Source organism: Triturus cristatus, chromosome 11 (assembly GCF_964204655.1).
Source record: "Triturus cristatus chromosome 11, aTriCri1.1, whole genome shotgun sequence".
NCBI lineage: Eukaryota > Metazoa > Chordata > Amphibia > Caudata > Salamandridae > Triturus > Triturus cristatus.
The window spans coordinates 181,882,215-181,903,561 of record NC_140594.1 but is presented as its reverse complement, the minus strand read 5'-3'; the positions used below and the strand labels follow the sequence as shown (position 1 = coordinate 181,903,561).

The 21,347-nt window shown below is 47.5% G+C and overlaps 1 protein-coding gene across 8 annotated transcripts in view; it reads right to left on the bottom strand.

Annotated features, from left to right (window-relative positions):
* The window catches only part of ACAD10 (acyl-CoA dehydrogenase family member 10), a 482,886-nt gene that overhangs the window by 246,288 nt on the left and 215,251 nt on the right, over window positions 1-21,347 (bottom strand). For all 8 annotated transcript variants that reach the window (XM_085633523.1, XM_085633522.1, XM_085633520.1 and 5 more), the window contains one exon: window positions 20,909-21,090. In XM_085633523.1, the coding sequence (XP_085489649.1) occupies window positions 20,909-21,090 (182 nt within the window). The remainder of the gene's footprint in view (window positions 1-20,908; window positions 21,091-21,347) is intronic.

Genomic DNA, 21,347 nt, shown 5'->3' with positions numbered 1-21,347 from the left:
GGATGGAACGCGACGGGGTATAGTATTAGTCTGGGTGAAAGACAGCGAAAAATCTCATCTCCAATCTGGGTCGTACCCCACATGGGTCGGTTCTGCTTACAGGGTAATGGTCAGAATCCTAGAGCTCAACTGGGAAGAAGTGACTGTACTGAAACGTACACTTTCCCGTCACAGTTTTCCCCTGCGTTTCTAGCTGCCAAGGGCACATATTTCATCTGTAATGACCGAGCATATACATGGCTGCCCCCTGATTTCTCGGGCACATGTTATATTGCGAACTTGCTACCGCCGACATTTACTGCCGCCTCTGACTATCACAAGACCAGAGTTGTGAGAGGTGTGATTAGTAAGGAAGATACTGCCGGTCAGGAAGCAGGAGACTTCTTCTTGGGTTTCCTGCCGTTTTGGGGACCTATGGTCAATAGTAGGAACCTGAGACAGCTGACAAGTGTGGTTGAATCCACTGTCAATGTAACGGCTGGTGCCCTTAGTAATCTGACAGCTGAGCTCCAAGCGGATCGCCTTATGACTCTGCAGAACCGCATGGTTCTAGACGTTATTCTTGCAGACCGCGGTGGGGTATGCAAGGTCATCCAATCCAGTTGCTGCATTTTCATACCAGATAATGCTCCAACAGTGTATCAAGCCATCTCCAAACTCCATAAAATATCTGAAGCCATACACGTGGATAAGGGAGATTGGTCACTGGTGGGGTGGTTCTGGGAATTGATATCTGCCTGGGGTTGGAAAGTTCTGATGGTCATTGGAATGATCTTAGCCATTCTTTTCCTGTTCTGTCTGTGCATACAGTGTGCTCCTGCGATATGTGGCCACTGTGCTACCTTATGTGTAAGGAAACCTGTATCGAGGGACGAGCTAAGTAATAGGATGATGCTACAGCAACATCTCCATGACTTTGCGGACATTGACCTAGACTCGGATTAAGATGAATATAGTAATTGCCTATGTAAGGGCAAAAGGAGGGTCTGTCGTACTTTAATATTCGGGACCGCGTAGGGGACAGGGCCCTACCCCTGTCTATCTTGGTATTAGCGAACCGCAAATGGTAAATGCGGCATGTACGAGTGCTTTATATACCGTTCTAGCTATGAATGCACTGTGTACACGTTATTCTGATCCACTACGCGGGTTCCATTTTGGAAGCAGTGGCCATCTTGTCATTGCCCTCACATAGGCTATAATGGAGTAAATACGGGCCTCACAGTACATGGGCTTTCCCTCTGACTTCTCTGTGACCTGGGCAGCTGGCTCTGCTGCCCTGGGTCAAACCGGTCTCACGAGCTCCCCTTCCTCCGTCCACCTGTGATTAGCATCAGGGCTTGACCCGTCATAAAACCCTTTTCTACACAATCCCCCGGCTAATCTCTTCCACACCTGCTTGTTCCTGCTTTATGACTTGTTTCCCAAAACAGGAGATGCTCATGTTTATTGGGGGGTCTCTTTACATCAAACGTGGGATCTGAACCTTACTGTGTAAATCATTGTGGGCTGGCAGAACTGGAATGTGGGATGGTCATCATGACTCTGCTTTTTCGTTTGTAATGTATGCCTTTATATGACCATATCGTAAACCAAGGAATGTGTGCCTGGAGCATGATATTTTGTACTTAAGGAGAAGTCCGTTCCTATGATTTTCAGCAGTCTCCTGAGAACATACACGCTGTTGTACTTCTAGGATACCTGTCATTGGTCTGCAGCCAATAAACGATTCTTTGACTTCACCCAGAAGACTCTGTGTTTCTGTAGGTCCGGAACAGGGTGAAACCCAGAAGTCATAGGGTGTGTGCCCCTGCACCGCTGGGTCTAAAATACCCAGTACTTCACCAGGCGTAGTGGAGTCAGAGTCTTGGGCCACACACTTCTACTGGCACCACCAATCAGCCAGGGCCCCCGATAGGCCACAGTGGCAGTCCCCAACAATTCTTACACCTTTCCGCAGGGAGGAGGACCGTTCAGAGTCAGGACAACTCAAGGCCCTGAGGCAGTCGCCACAGCCGCCCTCCAATACCTCCACGCCCCGATCAGAGCGGCAACCCCAAGGGCCCCTTCCCCGAAGTCAGCAAGCAGTCCCCAATGACCAGGTCACACTATTTTGTTGGCTATTCTGACCAGTCAGTATGCTCTAATTCTCACAGAAGGGGATCCCCAGATGTCTTCGACCCCTCTCCTTACCAGCTGGGGAGAGAATCTTCTTACACTGGTGCGGGGCCTTCCTTCAGGGCCATTAACAAGTTCAGTTGGTTATCGGATCGGCCCCGCACAGAGCAACCAAGCGGGGCTCTCCCGCCCCACACACGGCTGAGCGCGGCACTCATACAAGCTTCACTGGTACAGTAGTAACCTCTTCCAGCTGGGAATCTGTTGTGTTGCTAGGTAACGAATGGTTGCGCATCGCGTGGCTATTAATTGCTGTGCATCCTCGTGGGTTGGAATTGTTTGGGGTTGGAATGGATATCGGGTTCCACTAGGGAGACCGGTATTCATGGTTGAAGGAGAAGGATGTATCTATTTTTGTTCCTCAACAATAAAGGAATTACTTGCAAATGCTGTAGCGTCCTTTCTTCAATTGGCGACTGAGGTGCTGAGGAGCATCGAGCCCACGCGTGAAGGTGGATTTCGCATTTTGGATCATTTTTGGGAGATTTCCCATACTTGGATCAGTATTAAGGAAAAATGAATCTGTGGTAAAGCTGTGTGGAGTGATCAGTTATCTTCGTGTTCCTACGAGCTACGAGCAGCAGTAGTCTTACAAGGGACTTTTGTGCTGTTCACAGTATGTATCGTAAATAAATACCTCTGCCGTTGAGAGATCGCATCGTTCAAAGGAGCGGGGAACTTTGGAAGCAGGCGCGTTCTCGGATCTCCGGCAGAGTGCTGACGCCCTCTTCGTTCTTCTGTTCTGATTGGCTGTGAGTTTGTGTGAGCGTCATCACACGGACGCATCGCTCGTCAGCTACGGATTACCAGCTACGCATTCTACAACGTCACCACGCTGCGTCCCTCCCCTTTCGGCCATTTTGGGTGTTTGTGGTTGCTAGGTTACCGAAGATCGGAGCCGGGAAAGCAACAGAATCAATCGCCGATCGGAAGCAGATTGCATCGTGTTTCATCATTATCTAAAAAAAAGGGGATTACTTTCAGCGCAGCGTGTACATTGTATGAAGGTATTTTAAAGATTATTTTTGTTTGGTTCCTGAGTCTGTTCTTGACTGTGACTTTCCTTCGGGGCATTGATTTTTCAAGTCCTTTCTCACGTCCCATCATGCTTACAGAGGGAGCAAGTTCTTCTCAGCCAAATAACGCTAATTTTAGCATTTCTTCTCCTCAACCATTTTGGGCCACAGGAAATGAGCCTTCTCTCAAGTGGTCTGAGTGGAAGGTGTATTTTGTTAATTACATTGAGGCCGTGGATGAAGCAAAGAAAATGTCAGCAGAACAAAAGAAAAGACTACTTTTGCATGCTCTGGGTGCTATGGGAATCAAGACTTTTCACCAATTAACTTGTAACATTACGGCTGGGGATTTTAATGTGTTTGAAATCGCATTGTTACAGCTAGACAATTATTTTAAACCCAAAGTATGTATTGGAGTTACCAGGTACCAATTTTTCCAGAGAAAACAGTCGAGTTCGGAAACCATTGATAACTACGTTTCTGACCTGAAAAGGTTGGCTCTTGATTGTAAATTTGGAATTTTGCATGACGATCTGATTGGAGATCAGGTCGTTATGTATACCGCCAAATCTGCAATTCAGGATAGATTATGGGTTAATGGCGATGCCCCACTAGATGATATATTAGCTATTGTGAGGAAAGCGGAAATTTCAGGCCGATGTGCTGTAGCTTTAAAAAAGGATTCCCAAAATGCTGCGTTGGTGAGCAAGACAAGTGTGCCTCATACAAATTATTTTAACAGGAGTCAACATAAATTTAAAGATAGACCTGCCTTTAGAGAGCGTGCTAAATGCTATAGGTGTGGGAGTTTGGACCACTTGGCCCATAGTAAAAATTGTCCGGCCATTAAGCAGAAATGCACTAGTTGTGGTTTATTAGGTCATTTTGCAAAAGTGTGTAAAAGAAGGAATTATAAAGTAAGATGTGTTACGGATGGCGAGAATGCGGATGAACCAAGCCCCGATCCGGGTGACATGATTGTGAGCGCTGAGTTGAATAACAGTTTTAGGAGCAATTTGATGTTAAACATTAATGACATCGCATGTACCAACAAACCGGTTTGCAGTATGTTATTGGAGGTGTGAAAATTGATATTATAGCGGACTCTGGGTCACCCTACACTATAATTGAGGAAAAGTTGTGGAAGAGCAAATTTATTAATAAAGTTGGGGAACAATTGTTAGAGCCAGATATCCACCCTGAGGGTTATGGTGGAGAGAAAATTGACCTTGTTGGCTTCAGGTGGTTGGTTTTTTAATTTAAGAATAGATGTTGTCGTGCCAAATTGTATGTGGCTAAGAACGGTCCTCCCGTTTTGGGATGGTTGGATCAGAAACTTTTGCATATTATTCTTGACCCCAACAGCAAGGAACAAGTGTTAATTCTGGATGAGGGTTCTTCATTGGGTGAAAAGATGATTAAACAGTTTCCGTCTGTTTTCAGTGAGAAACTAGGGAATTTACTTGGTTTTGAACATCGTATCCGTCTTAAAGAGAACGCAGTCCCTAAGGTTCACCGTTGTCGCAATGTGCCCTTACTGGTTACAGAGGAAGTATCCATGGAGTTAGAGAAACTGGTGGCAGCAGGGGTTATTGAACCAATAGAAGCATCAGAGTGGATTTCTCCAGTTGTGATGGTTAAACGTGCCAATGGGAAAATTCGGCTCTGTGTGGATCTTCGCCATCTCAACAATAACATTGTTATTGATAGGTTCCCATTACCTAAGATTAATGAGATGGTGAGTTGCCTTAAGGGTGCAAAATGGTTTTCGACAGTGGACCTATCGTCTGCCTATCACCAAATTTCCTTATCTCAGGATTCAAAACATCTCACATCTTTTATAACCCCCTTTGGGTGCTTTCAGTTTACCCGAATGCCGTTTGGTTTGGCATCAGCCGGTGCTGTTTTCCAACGGTTAATGTTCCATTTATTTAAAAGGGAGGCTGGTGTAACTTTTTTTCCGAGATGATATCTTAATTTATGGGGAAACAAAGGAAGAACATGATGCTAGGCTCTCTAAGGTGCTAAAAATTTTGGAAAGTAAGGGCCTCACTATTGAATTCTCTAAATGTAAATTCGCATGTGAAAGTGTAACTTATTTGGGTCATGTTATTGATTGTAACGGTGTTAGGCCAAAGGCATCTCTAGTGTCGGCTATTGAAGAGGCAGCAACCCCTTGCAGTATAGATGATATTAGGTCTTTTTTAGGCATGGCAGAATTTTGTGCTAAGTATGTTCCGAATTTTGCTGACAAGTGTTTCAATATTCGTCAACTCTTGAAGAAAAATGTGAATTTCACTTGGTCTAAGGAATGCGATAAGGATTTTAAGGATATTAAGACTTCAATTGCAAACGCGTCCTGCCTCAGTAGTTTTGATCCCTCTGCAGAGAGTTTTGTTACTACGGATGCAAGCAATAAGGGTTTGGGTGCGGTGTTATCCCAGTACGCAGGTAAGGGCAAGGAAAACATCATTGCATTTGCGTCCAGATCCTTGTCCCCATGTGAAGAGAAGTACCCAATAATTGAGAGGGAGGCATTGGCATGTGCATGGGGCCTTGATCATTTTAAATCATTCATTTGGGGGAAGGTGTGCACTCTTAGGTCTGACCACAAACCCTTAGTTAAAATTTTGTCATCTGAGGGGTCACCTAATGTCTCCTCTAGATTGTCTAGGATTTCAATGAGAATGCAGAACTTTACGTATAGGATGGTCTATACCCCTGGCAAAGATAATTTGGTAGCTGATTTTTTATCTAGAATGCCAGTCAGTTTGGAAAAATGTGACGATGAGGTATGGAATGATTTCCAAGTAGCTTTAATCCATAACCAGGGCCGCTCTGTCATTGATAGAGATGAATGGGATTCTGAATTCCGCAAGGATGAAACGTTAGCCAAAGTTGTATCTTTTTCTTTGAATGGTTGGCCACGTAAAGATAGTATTCCCAACATGTTGAAGCCTTTTTGAGGGATTAGATCGGAGCTATCTTTTTGTGATGGGGTGTTGTTAAGAGGCGAAAGGGTAGTTCCTCCTGAGAGTTTGCGTTCTGCTATTATGGAATTGTGCCATGAGGGTCATTCGGGTATTTCCAGAACCAAGGCTGTGATCAAAAAATTATTTTGGTGGCCTGGTGTTGACATTGAAACGGAGAGAGTGGTTAGAAATTGTACTACATGTGGGAATTCGGACAAGTCTTTAAAGACATTTAGACCTCCTATGTCTGAGGTTACCGTGGCAAGGGAACCGTGGGATACTGTAGCTATTGATATTTTGGGTCCCATTAAAGATCAAGGCGGTGAGTCTCAGAAGTATATTTTGGTTCTTATGGATCTTTTTTCCCGCTAGCCAGTTGTAAAAATAGTGGATAAGGCAGATACTTCGGCGGTCCTTGAATTCTTGGATGAGGTTTTTTCTTCAGAGGGTATTCCATCGTCCTTAATTAGTGATAATGGTGTTCAATTTGTCTCGAATATGGCTAAGGAGTATTTTGCAAAATTGGGTGTACAGCTTAGGACTACTTCGTTGTATAACCCTAGTGGCAATGGTATGGTTGAGCGATTCAACCGTGTGTTGAAAGGGATAATTCAAATTGCTTCCAGCAATGCACATGATTGGATCTCACAGGTTGGGAAGACTGTCTGGGCTTACCGAGTGACTGCTACTGAAGCAACTGGGTTACCTCCATTTGTTATAATGCGGGGGCGTAATCCTCGTTATAAATTTAATCCTAGTTGGTTATTTCCATCAGGATTGATAAATTGGTCAAAGGATGAAGTGTGGAACAGAATACACCGTATTCATAAAAAAAATAGTGACTATTATAATATTAAGCATTCCACCAAACCAGTTGTGATTGAGGTGGGAGATTGGGTCAGAGTGATAAAACCTGGTTTTGTATGCAAAGGAGAGAGCGCTTTCTTTGACGCCGAAGAGGTAGTAGAGGTGCTCCACAATGCTGTGAAACTTAAAAATGACGAGGTTTGGAATTTAAAAAGGGTTGCTATGGATCATCAGGGGAAGTCGCGTAAGATCTTGGGGGAAGTTCCTTACAAGTCAGACTGGTTGGAAGATGAATTTAAGGAGGCATCTGCTCCTTCCTCTGTGTCACCTGAGGGTACTAATGCACAGCAGCCTGTGGCTGTTCAGGAGAGGCATGGGGTGGTCTCAGAAGTTCCAGAGGAGGCTGGTCCTAGTTCTGGGGAGAACATTCCGTTTTCTGATCCTCCTGTTAATAATCAGAGAGCTTCACGTTCAAGGAAGGCTCCTATCTGGCTCAGAGACTATGTGGTTAGCAATGAGTGAAGAAGATTCACAAATTCAACAGGGTGTTAAATATTTCATGTGTACATATTAATTAATTATTATGTTGTATAAGGAAGGGGGAAGTGTTGTGTTGCTAGGTAACGAATGGTTGCGCATCGCGTGGCTACTTGGGGCAACTTGCTGGTGTGACGAGCAGAGTGCGACCAACCTTTGAATCATTAATTACGGCTCCCTTGAGCCAACGGGCTGACGAGCCTTGGACCTGCACCTGCGCGCCATGAGAGGTACTTCACCTGTTTTAATTACATTTTGGCAGTCCACGCGGCACCCCTTTACACTGACCTGCTCCCTGCTGACGAGAGGCAACTACCTCGAAACACGTGTCCAGGGATGGCTAATGCAACACTTTTCTACAAACATCGTGGCATAGGCGTACTCGCCGTCGCCACTACATCTACCACAGTTCCTTGGGGCAACTTGCTGGTGTGACGAGCAGAGTGCGACCAACCTTTGAATCATTTATTACGGCTCCCTTGAGCCAACGGGCTGACGAGCCTTGGACCTGCACCTGCGCGCCATGAGAGGTACTTCACCTGTTTTAATTACATTTTGGCAGTCCACGCGGCACCCCTTTACACTGACCTGCTCCCTGCTGACGAGAGGCAACTACCTCGAAACACGTGTCCAGGGATGGCTAATGCAACACTTTTCTACAAACATCGTGGCATAGGCGTACTCGCCGTCGCCACTACATCTACCACAGTTCCTTGGGGCAACTTGCTGGTGTGACGAGCAGAGTGCGACCAACCTTTGAATCATTTATTACGGCTCCCTTGAGCCAACGGGCTGACGAGCCTTGGACCTGCACCTGCGCGCCATGAGAGGTACTTCACCTGTTTTAATTGCATTTTGGCAGTCCACGCGGCACCCCTTTACACTGACCTGCTCCCTGCTGACGAGAGGCAACTACCTCGAAACACGTGTCCAGGGATGGCTAATGCAACACTTTTCTACAAACATCGTGGCATAGGCGTACTCGCCGTCGCCACTACATCTACCACAGTTCCTTGGGGCAACTTGCTGGTGTGACGAGCAGAGTGCGACCAACCTTTGAATCATTTATTACGGCTCCCTTGAGCCAACGGGCTGACGAGCCTTGGACCTGCACCTGCGCGCCATGAGAGGTACTTCACCTGTTTTAATTACATTTTGGCAGTCCACGCGGCACCCCTTTACACTGACCTGCTCCCTGCTGACGAGAGGCAACTACCTCGAAACACGTGTCCAGGGATGGCTAATGCAACACTTTTCTACAAACATCGTGGCATAGGCGTACTCGCCGTCGCCACTACATCTACCACAGTTCCTTGGGGCAACTTGCTGGTGTGACGAGCAGAGTGCGACCAACCTTTGAATCATTTATTACGGCTCCCTTGAGCCAACGGGCTGACGAGCCTTGGACCTGCACCTGCGCGCCATGAGAGGTACTTCACCTGTTTTAATTACATTTTGGCAGTCCACGCGGCACCCCTTTACACTGACCTGCTCCCTGCTGACGAGAGGCAACTACCTCGAAACACGTGTCCAGGGATGGCTAATGCAACACTTTTCTACAAACATCGTGGCATAGGCGTACTCGCCGTCGCCACTACATCTACCACAGTTCCTTGGGGCAACTTGCTGGTGTGACGAGCAGAGTGCGACCAATCTTTGAATCATTTATTACGGCTCCCTTGAGCCAACGGGCTGACGAGCCTTGGACCTGCACCTGCGCGCCATGAGAGGTACTTCACCTGTTTTAATTACATTTTGGCAGTCCACGCGGCACCCCTTTACACCCACCTGCTCCCTGCTGACGAGAGGCAACTACCTCGAAACACGTGTCCAGGGATGGCTAATGCAACACTTTTCTACAAACATCGTGGCATAGGCGTACTCGCCGTCGCCACTACATCTACCACAGTTCCTTGGGGCAACTTGCTGGTGTGACGAGCAGAGTGCGACCAACCTTAGAATCATCGCGTGGCTATTAGTTGCTGTGCATCCTCGTCGGTAGGAATTGTTTGGGGTTGGAATGGATATCGGGTTCCACTAGGGAGACCGGTATTCGTGGTTGAAGGAGAAGGATGTATCTATTGTTGCTCCTCAGCAATAAAGGAATTACTTGCAAATGCTGTAGCGTCCTTACTTCAGAATCATACCTCGTGGCCCTTCCTTCGCCGCTGAAACTGCTAGGGGTCCTAAACCACAGTACGCCCCAAAGCCCGTCACGCACCTCCTGCCACTGAGCCTCTCCGGCACTGCTCACATGCGCTGACGTGGCGAGATCGGCCCACCGCCTCTGCGTGTTGTCAGCTGGGCCGGCCCGTCCAGGACCAGGATCGCCTGGCACCCTGACACCGCTCAGGAGGTGAGATGCAGAGGGGGGAAGCTCCACCAGTCAGCTGTAAATGCGGCGCGCCCGCCACCGGGCGCCCCAGACTCCAGTGCTCATGCAGGGCCTCGTCCACGCCCAGGCCTCAGGACCGTTGCGATCTCTTTAACGGACTGAAGCCCGTGTCCCGCTCTCAACTGTCTCCCAGGCGATTCATCACACTCCAGAGATAGGTGTGCATAAATTTTGACTAATAAAGGCCAGTTGCAGCAGGATATTTGCAGGGTTCTCGGGCGAGCGGACTGGCAGCTATGAAGGCTCACGTCCTGTCGACCATGTTACTTGCTACCCCTTCAGCCCTTGCAACATATGCGGCGTACATCCGGACAATCAGAGTCCTGATATCTGCCACCAAGGGACCCACGAAGGTGGACATATGCTAGTAGTCTCGATTTGAATGTGGACCTGACTTCGAGCTGGTACCACAGTTCAAGCCCATACCAGTAAATGTATGGCCTTTCATTTAATTCTTTATGATTTTTTCTCAAATGAACTGAGCAGAGTGACGAAACGTATGGTCCTGAGGAATGCCAAGAACCGTTTAGGTCTAACAAGGCAGAAACATGTTGACCAGACTCTAATAGGGAACATCCATATTTCTATTCTCACTAATCCTTTTTTAATCTATCCACTGGAGGCACTAATAAAGGACTGACTCCGTCATCCAGGAGATAGTTTTAAACTCACTTTTTTGTTTTTTTGCACTCTGCCCCTCAATTGACCCTACATTGGATGACATAAAACACCTCACGCTCCTCTCCTATGGGAGAGATGTAGCCCACACTGGGTACCTTGCGGTCTCAGTGTGCAAGAGGGAACCGAATGATGAAGCATGTCACCTTAGGGTGAGTGAGGGTTCTCGTCTTAACACTTGTGTGCATCTGTCCCCCTACCCCATTGAGGATATCTGATGTATAGTGTAGACACCTTTGTGTGAGTTTTGACCATGTTACTTGGCCACTCCTCCAACGTGATGGTAAAGTTAAAACTATATGCTGATGATATGCCTGCAAGTGGAGTGAGATAATATAAAACTGGCTCTAAATTTGCCACTTTCACTGATTTGGGTTGTTATTGAATGAACAAAAGTAAGGCCCAGGTATAATTGATTACTACAGTTACTGCCCTTCCACAAATTCTTCAATTCTTATAGCAGATACCTAAAAGATATTTTGTAGGGCCATACGTTTCGCCCATTACTTAGACAAGTGACTATAATAATGGATAGATGGAAGGATTTCTCACTGTCTATCATCAATCAATCAGGGGTTTATATAGCACGCTACTCACCCGTGAGGGTATCAAGGCGCTGGGGAGGGGGGGGGGGGGGGGGGAACAGCTCTGGATCAGTCGAAGAGCCAGGTCTTGAGGAACTTCCTGAAGGTGTGCAGGGTTGAGGAGCATCTGATGTTCACGGGGAACTCGTTCCAGTTCTTGGCTGCGATGTAGGAAAAGGCTCTCCCGCCTGTTCTGTTTCTGCAGATGCGGGGGATCTCTGCCAGTGCGAGATCGGCGGAGCGGAGGTTCCACATGGGTACGTGGAAGGAAACTCTCTCGTTGAGGTATTTGAGTCCGATTTTGTAGAGGGATATGTAGGATGGGTGAGGAGCTTGAAAGTGACCCTTTTCTTGACGGGGAGCCAGTGGAGGTCTCGTAGGTGCTGGGTCATGTGTTCATGACGCGGAGTTACGAGGACGAGTCTGGCATCAGTGTTCTGGATGGTCTGGAGTCTGTACAGTAGCGTTCTGTTGATTCCGGCGTATAGGGCGTTGCCGTAGTCCAGTCTGCTGGTTACAAGTGCGTGGGTGACGGTCTTCCTGCAGTCGGGGGGGGGGGGGTTCCCGAGGGCGGAGGGCCACCAGGTGTTGTCCCAGGATGGAGTTCTCTTCGATGAAGGTGGTCAGCTGGGCATTTACAAGTCTCTCAGTGACTTTGGTGGCGAGAGGGAGGAGAGAGATGGGCCAGTAGATTTCAGGTCCGTTGGGTCGGCCGTGGGTTTCTTGAGGAGGGGTTTATCATGAGGAAAATAGCTCTTGATAAAATGTCAATTTTTCTCAAATGTACTGTTCCATTACAAGCTAAATAGTTTACCAAAACAGAAAGCAGGATCAACAGCTTTGTCTGCTGAAAAACAGGAATTAGCTTTAAACATTTCTATATGGACATAAAGAGAGAGGGCTCACACTCCTTTATATTAGATGTTATTAAAAAGCTGCTTCAGCACAATATTTTTACATATTTTCATTAGGAACTGATCCGCAGTACCTAGATAATTTATTACTTTTAATGTTAGGTGATAAACATTCAACTTTCTTGCTTTCTCAAGTTTCCTCACAATCTGAAAACTGTCAGATATAGGATTTTTATAGAGAGAAAAAAGGCCTTTTTAAATTCACATAACATTCCTTTGGTACACTCAGATATGTGTTTAAGATTGTGATTTGGGAGGAGGTGTGGCCAGCAGCCAACGGGAATGGGCGCACGCGAGCGAGGCTCCGAAGCCCTCGACCGTCATCCTGCATAAATCCCGCTCAGAAACTTCACTCTGACTCCGGTGGACTTTATGCCCTGGCTGTGAATTGTGCCTGCTGCCCACAAATCTAACGTCTGCAGGTGCGAAAACTATCCAAACTCTGGTGAGTCTGCCAAGGTGACGCAGGAACAAAATGGCAGCGCGGCGACTGCGCTGAATCTGCCGTAGGATATCGGAGCCCGGAGCCGGCGGTGCTCTACATTTGCTGCCTGCCGCAGGGATTATGAGCGCATGATGACCGGAGACAGCCCACAAGAGGAACTCCTTAACCTGGAGGTGAGGGAGCAGAGCCGGTGTACTTGCACTCCGGCGGCGATTGACGGCAACACGCCAGCCCCGAATAGGACGGCGCGGAAGAGAAGCTTTCCTGGGACCTAGCTGTCAGGCGACGTCCCAGTACTGCAGCGGTGCTCGACAGTGGCCTGATCCGTGCCCGCGTAAGCAGGAAGGACCCACCCACCGCCCCTGAGATACAGCCATGCAGTTAGGACACCAGAGGAAGTAATGGAGGACACCCTCAGTAGCACCCGCAACCGGCCGGTAAACAGCGGGGGTGCAGCGACCAGAGAGAAAGCAAGACAGCTAGCAGGACGGAGTTTGAAACCGCTGTGCAGACCTGAAATGTGAGAGAAGTGGTCTGAGCTCCTGTACCGGGTCCCAGGTCGGTGACTGGGTGTGACACTGTGTTGGCCTAATATTTTTGAGGGCCTTTAAACTGCAACTCCTGCGGCCGGGGTGGCGGCTCCCGCCCCGAGTCACCAGTGGGGGAGAAAGGTGCATAGTTACACCGGTTTACCAAATGCGGTGCCCTCATAGCGGGTGCGGAGAGAGGACCCCTAGGCGTACCGCGCTCCCGGGAAATTGGTTATTTTTCCTGCTACGACGATCAGTGCGGGAAGAGAAGGGGCACCAGCATCTGTTGTTCAACACCGCCTACAGGCGCCCGGACCGGGAACCCTGACAGTCCGCCGGAGGCCAGTGTGCCCCGGGCAGGTGGCAGCGACTACCGGTCTTGGCCCCACCTACGCCTCTTAGTACCTGCCAAGCACAGAAGGATCATGGCAGGGGGGGGGGGAGGTACAAAGACACTGATGCAGACCAAACTTGACAAGTTTGCATGGTCTAAATCTGGAGAAGATCAGGGGGTCCCCCGGTCTAAGGTCCGTTATGAACTGGGATCCTCACCCGCCCCACAAGACCTACCGCTTCAGGACATCATGACCGCCATTAATGGAGTGTGTACCTCCCTGGAGACCCGAATTGATGGAGTGAATGTTGAGGTCTCACTCATAAGAGCCGACCTCCAGAAGATGGACGCTAGAGTCAAAGAGGTTGAAGAGGTCACAACGGAACTCACTAAGGAAACCTCCCAACTTACACAAGAAGTACAGAGGCACCGGGATACCCAAGCCAAGATGGAGGTGCAACTGGATGACTACGAAGGGCGGGCAGGCGCAGCGAAACAACGTGCGCATCCTAGGGGTCCTGGAGCGGTCTGAGGGCCCGGCTACTGATCTCTTTGTTGAGGACCTAATTTCCAATCGCCTAAAACCAAAGGGAATATCCAACTACTTCTCAAATTGAACAGTCTCATCAAATCCCGGGGAGGGGGGGGGGGGGGGGTAAACCTAAGCCTGGAGCTCCCCCTCGACCAATAATAGCAAAATAGCAAGAGTCTTTAACTTCCGAGATCGTGATGCTATCCTTCATGGCCTCCTGCCCGCCACTCACTATAGAGAACCGTGCCATCACCATCTTTCCAGACTTCACCACGAAAGTTCAAAATAGGAGGCGCAGCTTTTTAACGGTTAAAAAGGCACCTGAGAGGACGGGACATTAAGTATTCAATGTTTTTCCCAGCGAAGCTACGTGTTGTGGTAGAGGGGAAAACTTGATTCTTCTCTTCCCCCCCCGAGGACACATGGGATTGGCTTAAAGGGTGGCGGCGAGTGGGAAGACCCACCACCGAGAGACAATCTGGCCTACGACACAATAAGATGAAGCCTGCCACTGGGTCCTGGACTGTATCCGCTTCCAAAGACAATGAGCCGCCCCCTGGAAGTTGAGGAACCCTCGGACCTTGACCCACCATTAAGTCGAACACTACAGATGACAGTGACTCTGGATGCGCCTGTGAAGTTTCCATGTGCGAATGTCCAGGGTCATAAGTTGGGAGGTCTCGTTAGGACACTGCTGAACCGTGAAATAGGTCGTAATGCGTTTACATACTGACTTTCTGGAAGGGGGGATGATACCTTTTCTAACGTGCTTGCCATGTAGCTTACTCGGGGAGGAGGTCCACGCTTGCTATGACGCCTGTTTATTGACTAATGTTCAGATTTTGGGCGAGGGCGGCTGCTCACCAGGCACCTCTCTTATTGTGGGGGGGGGGTGTGGGGGCAACCGGCACTCTGCCTTGTTGGGGAGTGGGTGGTTTTAGATCCACTGGCAGGGGGGCAGGGAGGGTGTGGTGGGGGCAGGGAGGGTGTGGTGGGGGGAGGGGGTTGTTATGTTTTTTGTCTTCAAGTTCATTGTTTGCAGTACCGCACACAGTCACGGATTCGATCGACACACAGGTTCACTATGGTTTCCAGCCGCTACTTAAACTATCTGCCTACATACTGCCCCCTTTCTGACAGCTGGAGGGGGCGGCAGGCTTCGGCCCGGGCTGCCTGTGAGGTTCGCTTCGTGGCTCACATACACTTACCCTTTCCTGTGCCATGGCTAAAAACGCTATAGAGACATCACTTTCCGCCCTGACTTGGAACGTCAACGAGTTAGGGGACAAACTGAAGAGAGGCCTGGTGCTGCAATACCTTAAATGCCATGCCCCTGATCTAGTCCTGGTACAGGAAACTCATTTGGTGGGCAATAATTGCAAAGCTCTGTTCCGGTGGGGCTACAAACTTCTTATCCATGCGGGGAATACTTCTGACTCCAGGGGTACAAGTATATTGGTGAAAAGAAATCTTGCACTCACGCCGACAGATCCTCGAGGCAGGTTTGCGGTGTTGGAGGCTAGCTGGGAAGGGAAACCCCTCAATGTTGTCTCAGCCTACATTCTCCCAGCACTGGGGAGGGAGGCGCTGGACTGACCTGGGGAGACTCCTGCTGGATCTCCCGACGGGTCCGTTAATTCTGGGAGGGGATTTTAATATGACTACAAATGACCTAGTAGATAGATATCCGGCACGCCCTCAGCACCGTTCTAGCACGCATCTGTCAGACTTTTTCGCAGCCATGGGCGCCATTGATATATGGCGCTATTTTCATCCAGACCTGACACACTACACCTACCACTCAGGTGCTCATGGCAGTCTCTCCCGGATCCGTTTTTTACTGTCTCACTCGGTCAATATCGATAACTTTCGGAAACCACGCTGTCTGCCCCAGGGCATCTCGGATCACTCTGCGGTATGGGTGGAGTTCACAAACTACAATCGGCGACAGTGCAACACCATAGATATTAATACCTGGCTGCTCCAGATACCGGATATAAAAGAGAGCCTAATCTCACAATTAAAGTACTATTTCAAAGAAAATTACAGATCGGTAGCCTCTGCACAAACAATATGGGAGGCCTATAAAACAGTGGTGAAGGGTCAGGTGTTGGCTCTCAAGGTGGGGTATACTAAGAAACAAAATTCACAGCTAGAACAGCTTGAGGGTGAATTGCTGCAACTTGAGATGACACACTCACGTTCCCCTAGTGAGCTCACGGAACATAGTCAAACCACAAAGCAACTTGAATATAAAACCCTAGCCCAGGTGCGGGCTAGTGCACGACTACTGGCCACATGCCACAGGCTTTGCGAACCGGGGGATCGAGCAGGCAAGCTGCTTGCGTGGTGGAGAAAAAGGGAACAGTCGGAGCGGTGGGTCCCTTGATTACAATTGATGACACACTGACGTTAACAGACGCACAGGCCTTTGCGGATCACCTGGAACGGATATACACACCCCCGGCCGTGGCTACGGCGGATGACTCTCGCCACCTACTGGCGGATATGCGTGTGCCTGTTCTCTGCGCGGTGGAACGGGACAAGTTGGAGGTCGATCTCACTGACGAGATCGGGTCCGCAATTAACAGCATACAATCAGGGAAGGCTATGTGGCCCAATGGGGTCCCAATTGAATTTCTCAAGTCTACTGCCCTGCTTGTCGTGCCCCACTTGCGGGACATGTATAATGAGAGCTACGAAAAATGGATCCTGCAGCCAGATCAACAACTGGCATCTATTGTGGTAATCCGTAAGCCCGGGAAACCCGCTGATAGTTGCTACTCCTATAGACAGATTTCCCTGATTAACGCAGAGGCCAAAATTCTTGCGGAGCTCTTGGCTGCCTTTCTTACCCCTGTCCTCACGTCACTGGTCCATGCTGACCAGTCTGGCTTAATGCCAAACCGCAACACTGCCCTAAATATCCGTCGCCTCCACAATGTCCTGGGCCGTAAACACTTCATAGAGGAAGACGCTGTTGTAGTGTCTTTGGACGCTAAGATGGCGTTTGACTCCATCGAGTTGCCCTACCTCTTTGTGGTGCACTGCCGTTTCGGGTTCGGCCCGAAATTCATGGGGTGGGTTCGGCTACTCTATACAGACCTTATGGGTCAGGTACGGGTCAATAACCGTCTCTCAAGATCGTTCTCACTGCGAAGGGGCACGAGGCAGGGCTGCCCCCTTTCCCCATTGCTTTTCTCACTGATCTTGGAGCCATTGGCATTGTGCGTCAGGGGGTATCCGGTGTTACGAGGGCTGAAATGGGCGGAGGGGAGGGAGGACAAGATATCCCTCTATGCTAATGATATCCTACTGTATATGGTGTCTTCAATGAGGTCAGTGCATAGGCTTTTAAATATCTTCACTAACTTTGGTAAATATTCAGGTTACTCCATTAATTGGTCCAAATCCGTGATTTTTGCCCTCCACGGCCCGATTCCTGCACTTCCACCTGATTGTGACATTGAGAAGGCCGCTGAGGGCTTTCGGTACTTAGGGATCTATGTCACCCCTGATCCTCTACTGTTCCATACTAAAAACTTAGCTGTGCCTCTGGAAAGATTACGCAGTGATGTTAAGCATTGGCGAACACTACCCCTTTCCTTATTGGGCCGAGCCGCACTTTACAAGATGTTGGCTCTTCCCCCATTTCCTGTATGTACTCCAGAACTGTCCATACAGGATCCCTGACTCCTATTTTAAATATATTGAGAGTGAGGTTTGGACTCTGCTGTGGGACGGTAAGGCGCCCCGCATCGCTATGACTAAACTGACCAATGGATGGTACGATGGGGGTATAGCGCTCCCCGATATACGACCGTATTATTGGGCTTCGCAGCTGGTGGTGGTGGTATACCAATGGTTGTATCGCACCCGACGGACCCCGCCTTTTTTCTAGATAGCTACCAAATGAGTCGAAAGGGCTACCTAGGGGCCCTCTATTAGAATGCCGGGAGGAGACGTTATCTGGGCCCTACGGCCCTCATACTAGACGTCTGGCATCAGGCCAATCGAAGACTTGGCTGGCTTGATGTGTTGACCAGGGCTACCCCATTATGATCAGCCCAAAAGCTGGGTAACCTCTGCAACCAGCCCGCCTTCGACAGATGGGATACTATTGGTATCTTGACGATAGGTCACCTGTGGAAAAAGGATAAAATACTACAATTTACAGAACTGAGAAAGGAGTATGAACTTGCACAAGGAGAGGTATTTCTTTATCTCCAGATTCCTCATGCTCTCACAACAGCCCTCCAGGGTGCCGATGAACTGCCGGAATCTTCTCCCCTCGAGGATCGTATCTCTCTGAGCCACTGCCAAAAAAAGCAGTGTCGCTTACATACCGGAAGCTCTGTAACAATCTACCAGACCCGTTTCAATCCCTCAGAGATAAATGGCAAGCGGATCTGGGGTGGCTTGAGGAGGATGACTGGCAAAGAGCGCTGATGTCCCCCAGGGAAGCAGCTATCCCTCTCAGGCTCCGCCTTGTTCAACTAAAGGTCCTACATAGAACATACCTCACAGGTATCACCCATGCTTAGATTGGGAGCCGACAAGACTATGTTTCTCCAGCGTTGCAAAGGGGAGGCAACCTTCTATCACATCATATGGGAATGTCCGCCTATACAGGCCTTATGGGAGAGGGCTACACAACACATGCAACAAGCACTACAGAAAGACATTACACTGACTCCACAGTTGGGGCTCCTCAATGTGTGGGAGGCGATAGATCTTACTGAGGTGGAGCAACAGTGGGTCGCCCTGGGGTACACGCTGGTGAAACGGAACATAGCCACAAAGTGGGGAGCAGCAGACACTCCATCTGTCAGACACTGGGCAAGGGACCTAGATAAATGTATGGTCGCAGATAAAGAGGTTTTCAAATCTCGAGGTTGCCCCAGGAAGTGGGATAAAAAGTGGGGAAAATGGAATGTTTATAGAGGTGACATATGTGTCTCACCGACCACGGAAATGGAAATGACGGAACTTCAATGGGACAGGAGGGATACGGATGGCTGAGTGAAGCCGAGACCTTGATTGGTAAAGTTTATAGACCAGATGGATCTGAATGTGTATTGATCACTTATGTATGTGACTGGTGCTGCCTTATTTTCAATAAAAATAAATGATAAAAAGAAAACAAATTGTGATTTAGGCTTCCTAACCGATGAAAGGTGCTGAACAGTCAAAGCAGAATAGGGATCAATTAAATATGTCCTATTATCACTTAAAATTATAGATTAGGGCTATTTAACAAAAAAAAACTGTGTTCAAAATCAATATTCCTTCCAAAGAGCCAAATTGTTAGTAGTCTGTGCCCTTTCTCTGTGAAAAAGTTCACAAAATCCGCCAAGCTTGCTGTTCAGAAAATCTTTTCGAACAGAATTTTTGTTTCTGGCATTCGGCACTTGCACATATTTTTTAAATCTGTTAAAGACTCGCTGGGCCTGAATAAATTATCCAAAAATCGGACTGACTGGTTATTTCTCCCACCATCAAATTGCAAATCTTTGAATTCGCTTTTCCCATGGCACCAATCTGAGATGCATGTAATCGGACTTAAAATGCATGCTGCATTACATGCCGCCATGTTGCATAAATTTAAGCACAGAATCTTTAATACATGCACTAACTGCTGCAATGATAACATAGGAAATTGGCTACATAAGATATGGGCATGTCCAAGCCCAGAAAAACACTGGGAAGCTATCTTTAGATTTATTACCAAAGTTGTCAGTGTTGATTAAACATAAGCTAGAGACTAAGATGTTTGAGAGTAAATTGCATGTGAGCAGTTTGGGAAAAAGAAATAAGCAATTATTTTTTATTGCATTGCTAAGAGCCTGCCCTTTAATAGCTCAAAGGTGGAAAGAGGTATTAACATTCTCTGCACACCCCCAGTTTAAGCACTGGAAGCAGAAAATGATTTGTTTACGTAAATCTGGGTATTGTTATGCTTTGAGAACCGGTGCACTGAAAAAGTATGTCAAAATATGGAGTTCCTTTGATTTAATGATCAGAGAGGCATAGTTTATGAGGAGAAGAATAGAATGACGAGGGTGATATAGTTCAGAAATGAATCAATTAACAAATTTATTTGAATATCTTCACCTGAATGATTTGCTATATACATCTTATATTTATGTATAAACCAAGAATCACTATATTGTAGCTATTTAGAGTATATGATTTTTTTAATGTAAATATGATACATTTTTGCATAATCACTATCTGAAATCAATTTAAAAAAATGATATGCTGGTGAATACTTTTAACAGTGCACTTTCAAAGTTCAATCATTTACCTCAGACTGGTAAATTAATTCATAGATCTTATCCTTAGAGGTTGTAGCATCACAGTAGATATGACTGAATTTCCTTCATTGAAATTACTATTAGGACCTAGGTTTATGCCTCCAACTCCAGGACAATGCAAGGTCTAGTTAAGGTATATTTATCTCTCCTCTCTTCCCCCCACGCCCAAGAGCTTCAAGTTAGGAATTTTACTTTTTACGGCTTCACAGAAATTATCGATAAATGTAGTCCAAGATAATAAACTCATTGCCTATGAAAGGGTGCCATATGCATTCTAAACTGGATAACTTAATAAGGTGCATATTGGTTACATTTGAGCTTTAGCGTTTACATGGAAGGTGTTAGAAAATAATACAGTAACTAGCAATGTAGGATCTTCTGCCGTGGGATGTAGCCAAGACAGATTCTACATAACTGCATACAATGTGCTCTACTATACAGGAATGTGGTGGAGCACAAAAACAGGGTGACATAAAGCAGGGGGTAACTTTTGAATCGAGCATAGTATGAGCGGTCTAGCCCTCCTTATATCATGCATAACTGTGAGAAATCATAGCACAGTATGTTCTGTAACTGCCCGCAAAGTAATGTTTGATGGACATATGCCACTTCTCCTTTTACTTTAGGGATGTAAACAAACTAAGAAGCAGTTCACCTGACAAAACTTACCATGTTTGCCATAGTCATTGAGTCCTGCAGCAGTGATGTCCACGCTATGAATCTTACAGAGGACACAGTTCATAGCTTCATAGATGGCTCTTCGCTGGTGCGGCTCCAGCCCTGGTAGGGAAGGGTCCATGTAGATCTGACCAGGGCAGTACTCCATAAGGTAAAATGGGGTTCCAATTACACTAAGAGGTTGGAAAAACATGGTGGTTTCTGTTAAGTCAAGTTTAATAGGTTTCCTTCATTATATCTATAGTTTTATCAATTATTTTCTATTGATGCTAATTGTCTCACTATTGTTCTCACAATTTGTATAATGAATCTTCCAAGAATTCCAAGAAACAATATACTTATAGTCTGCTGCCAAGGGCTATACAGGTTGCAGCTTGGGCCAATAACGAGGGTGGGGCCTTTAACAACTGTTTTACCCCACTAAGGGTAG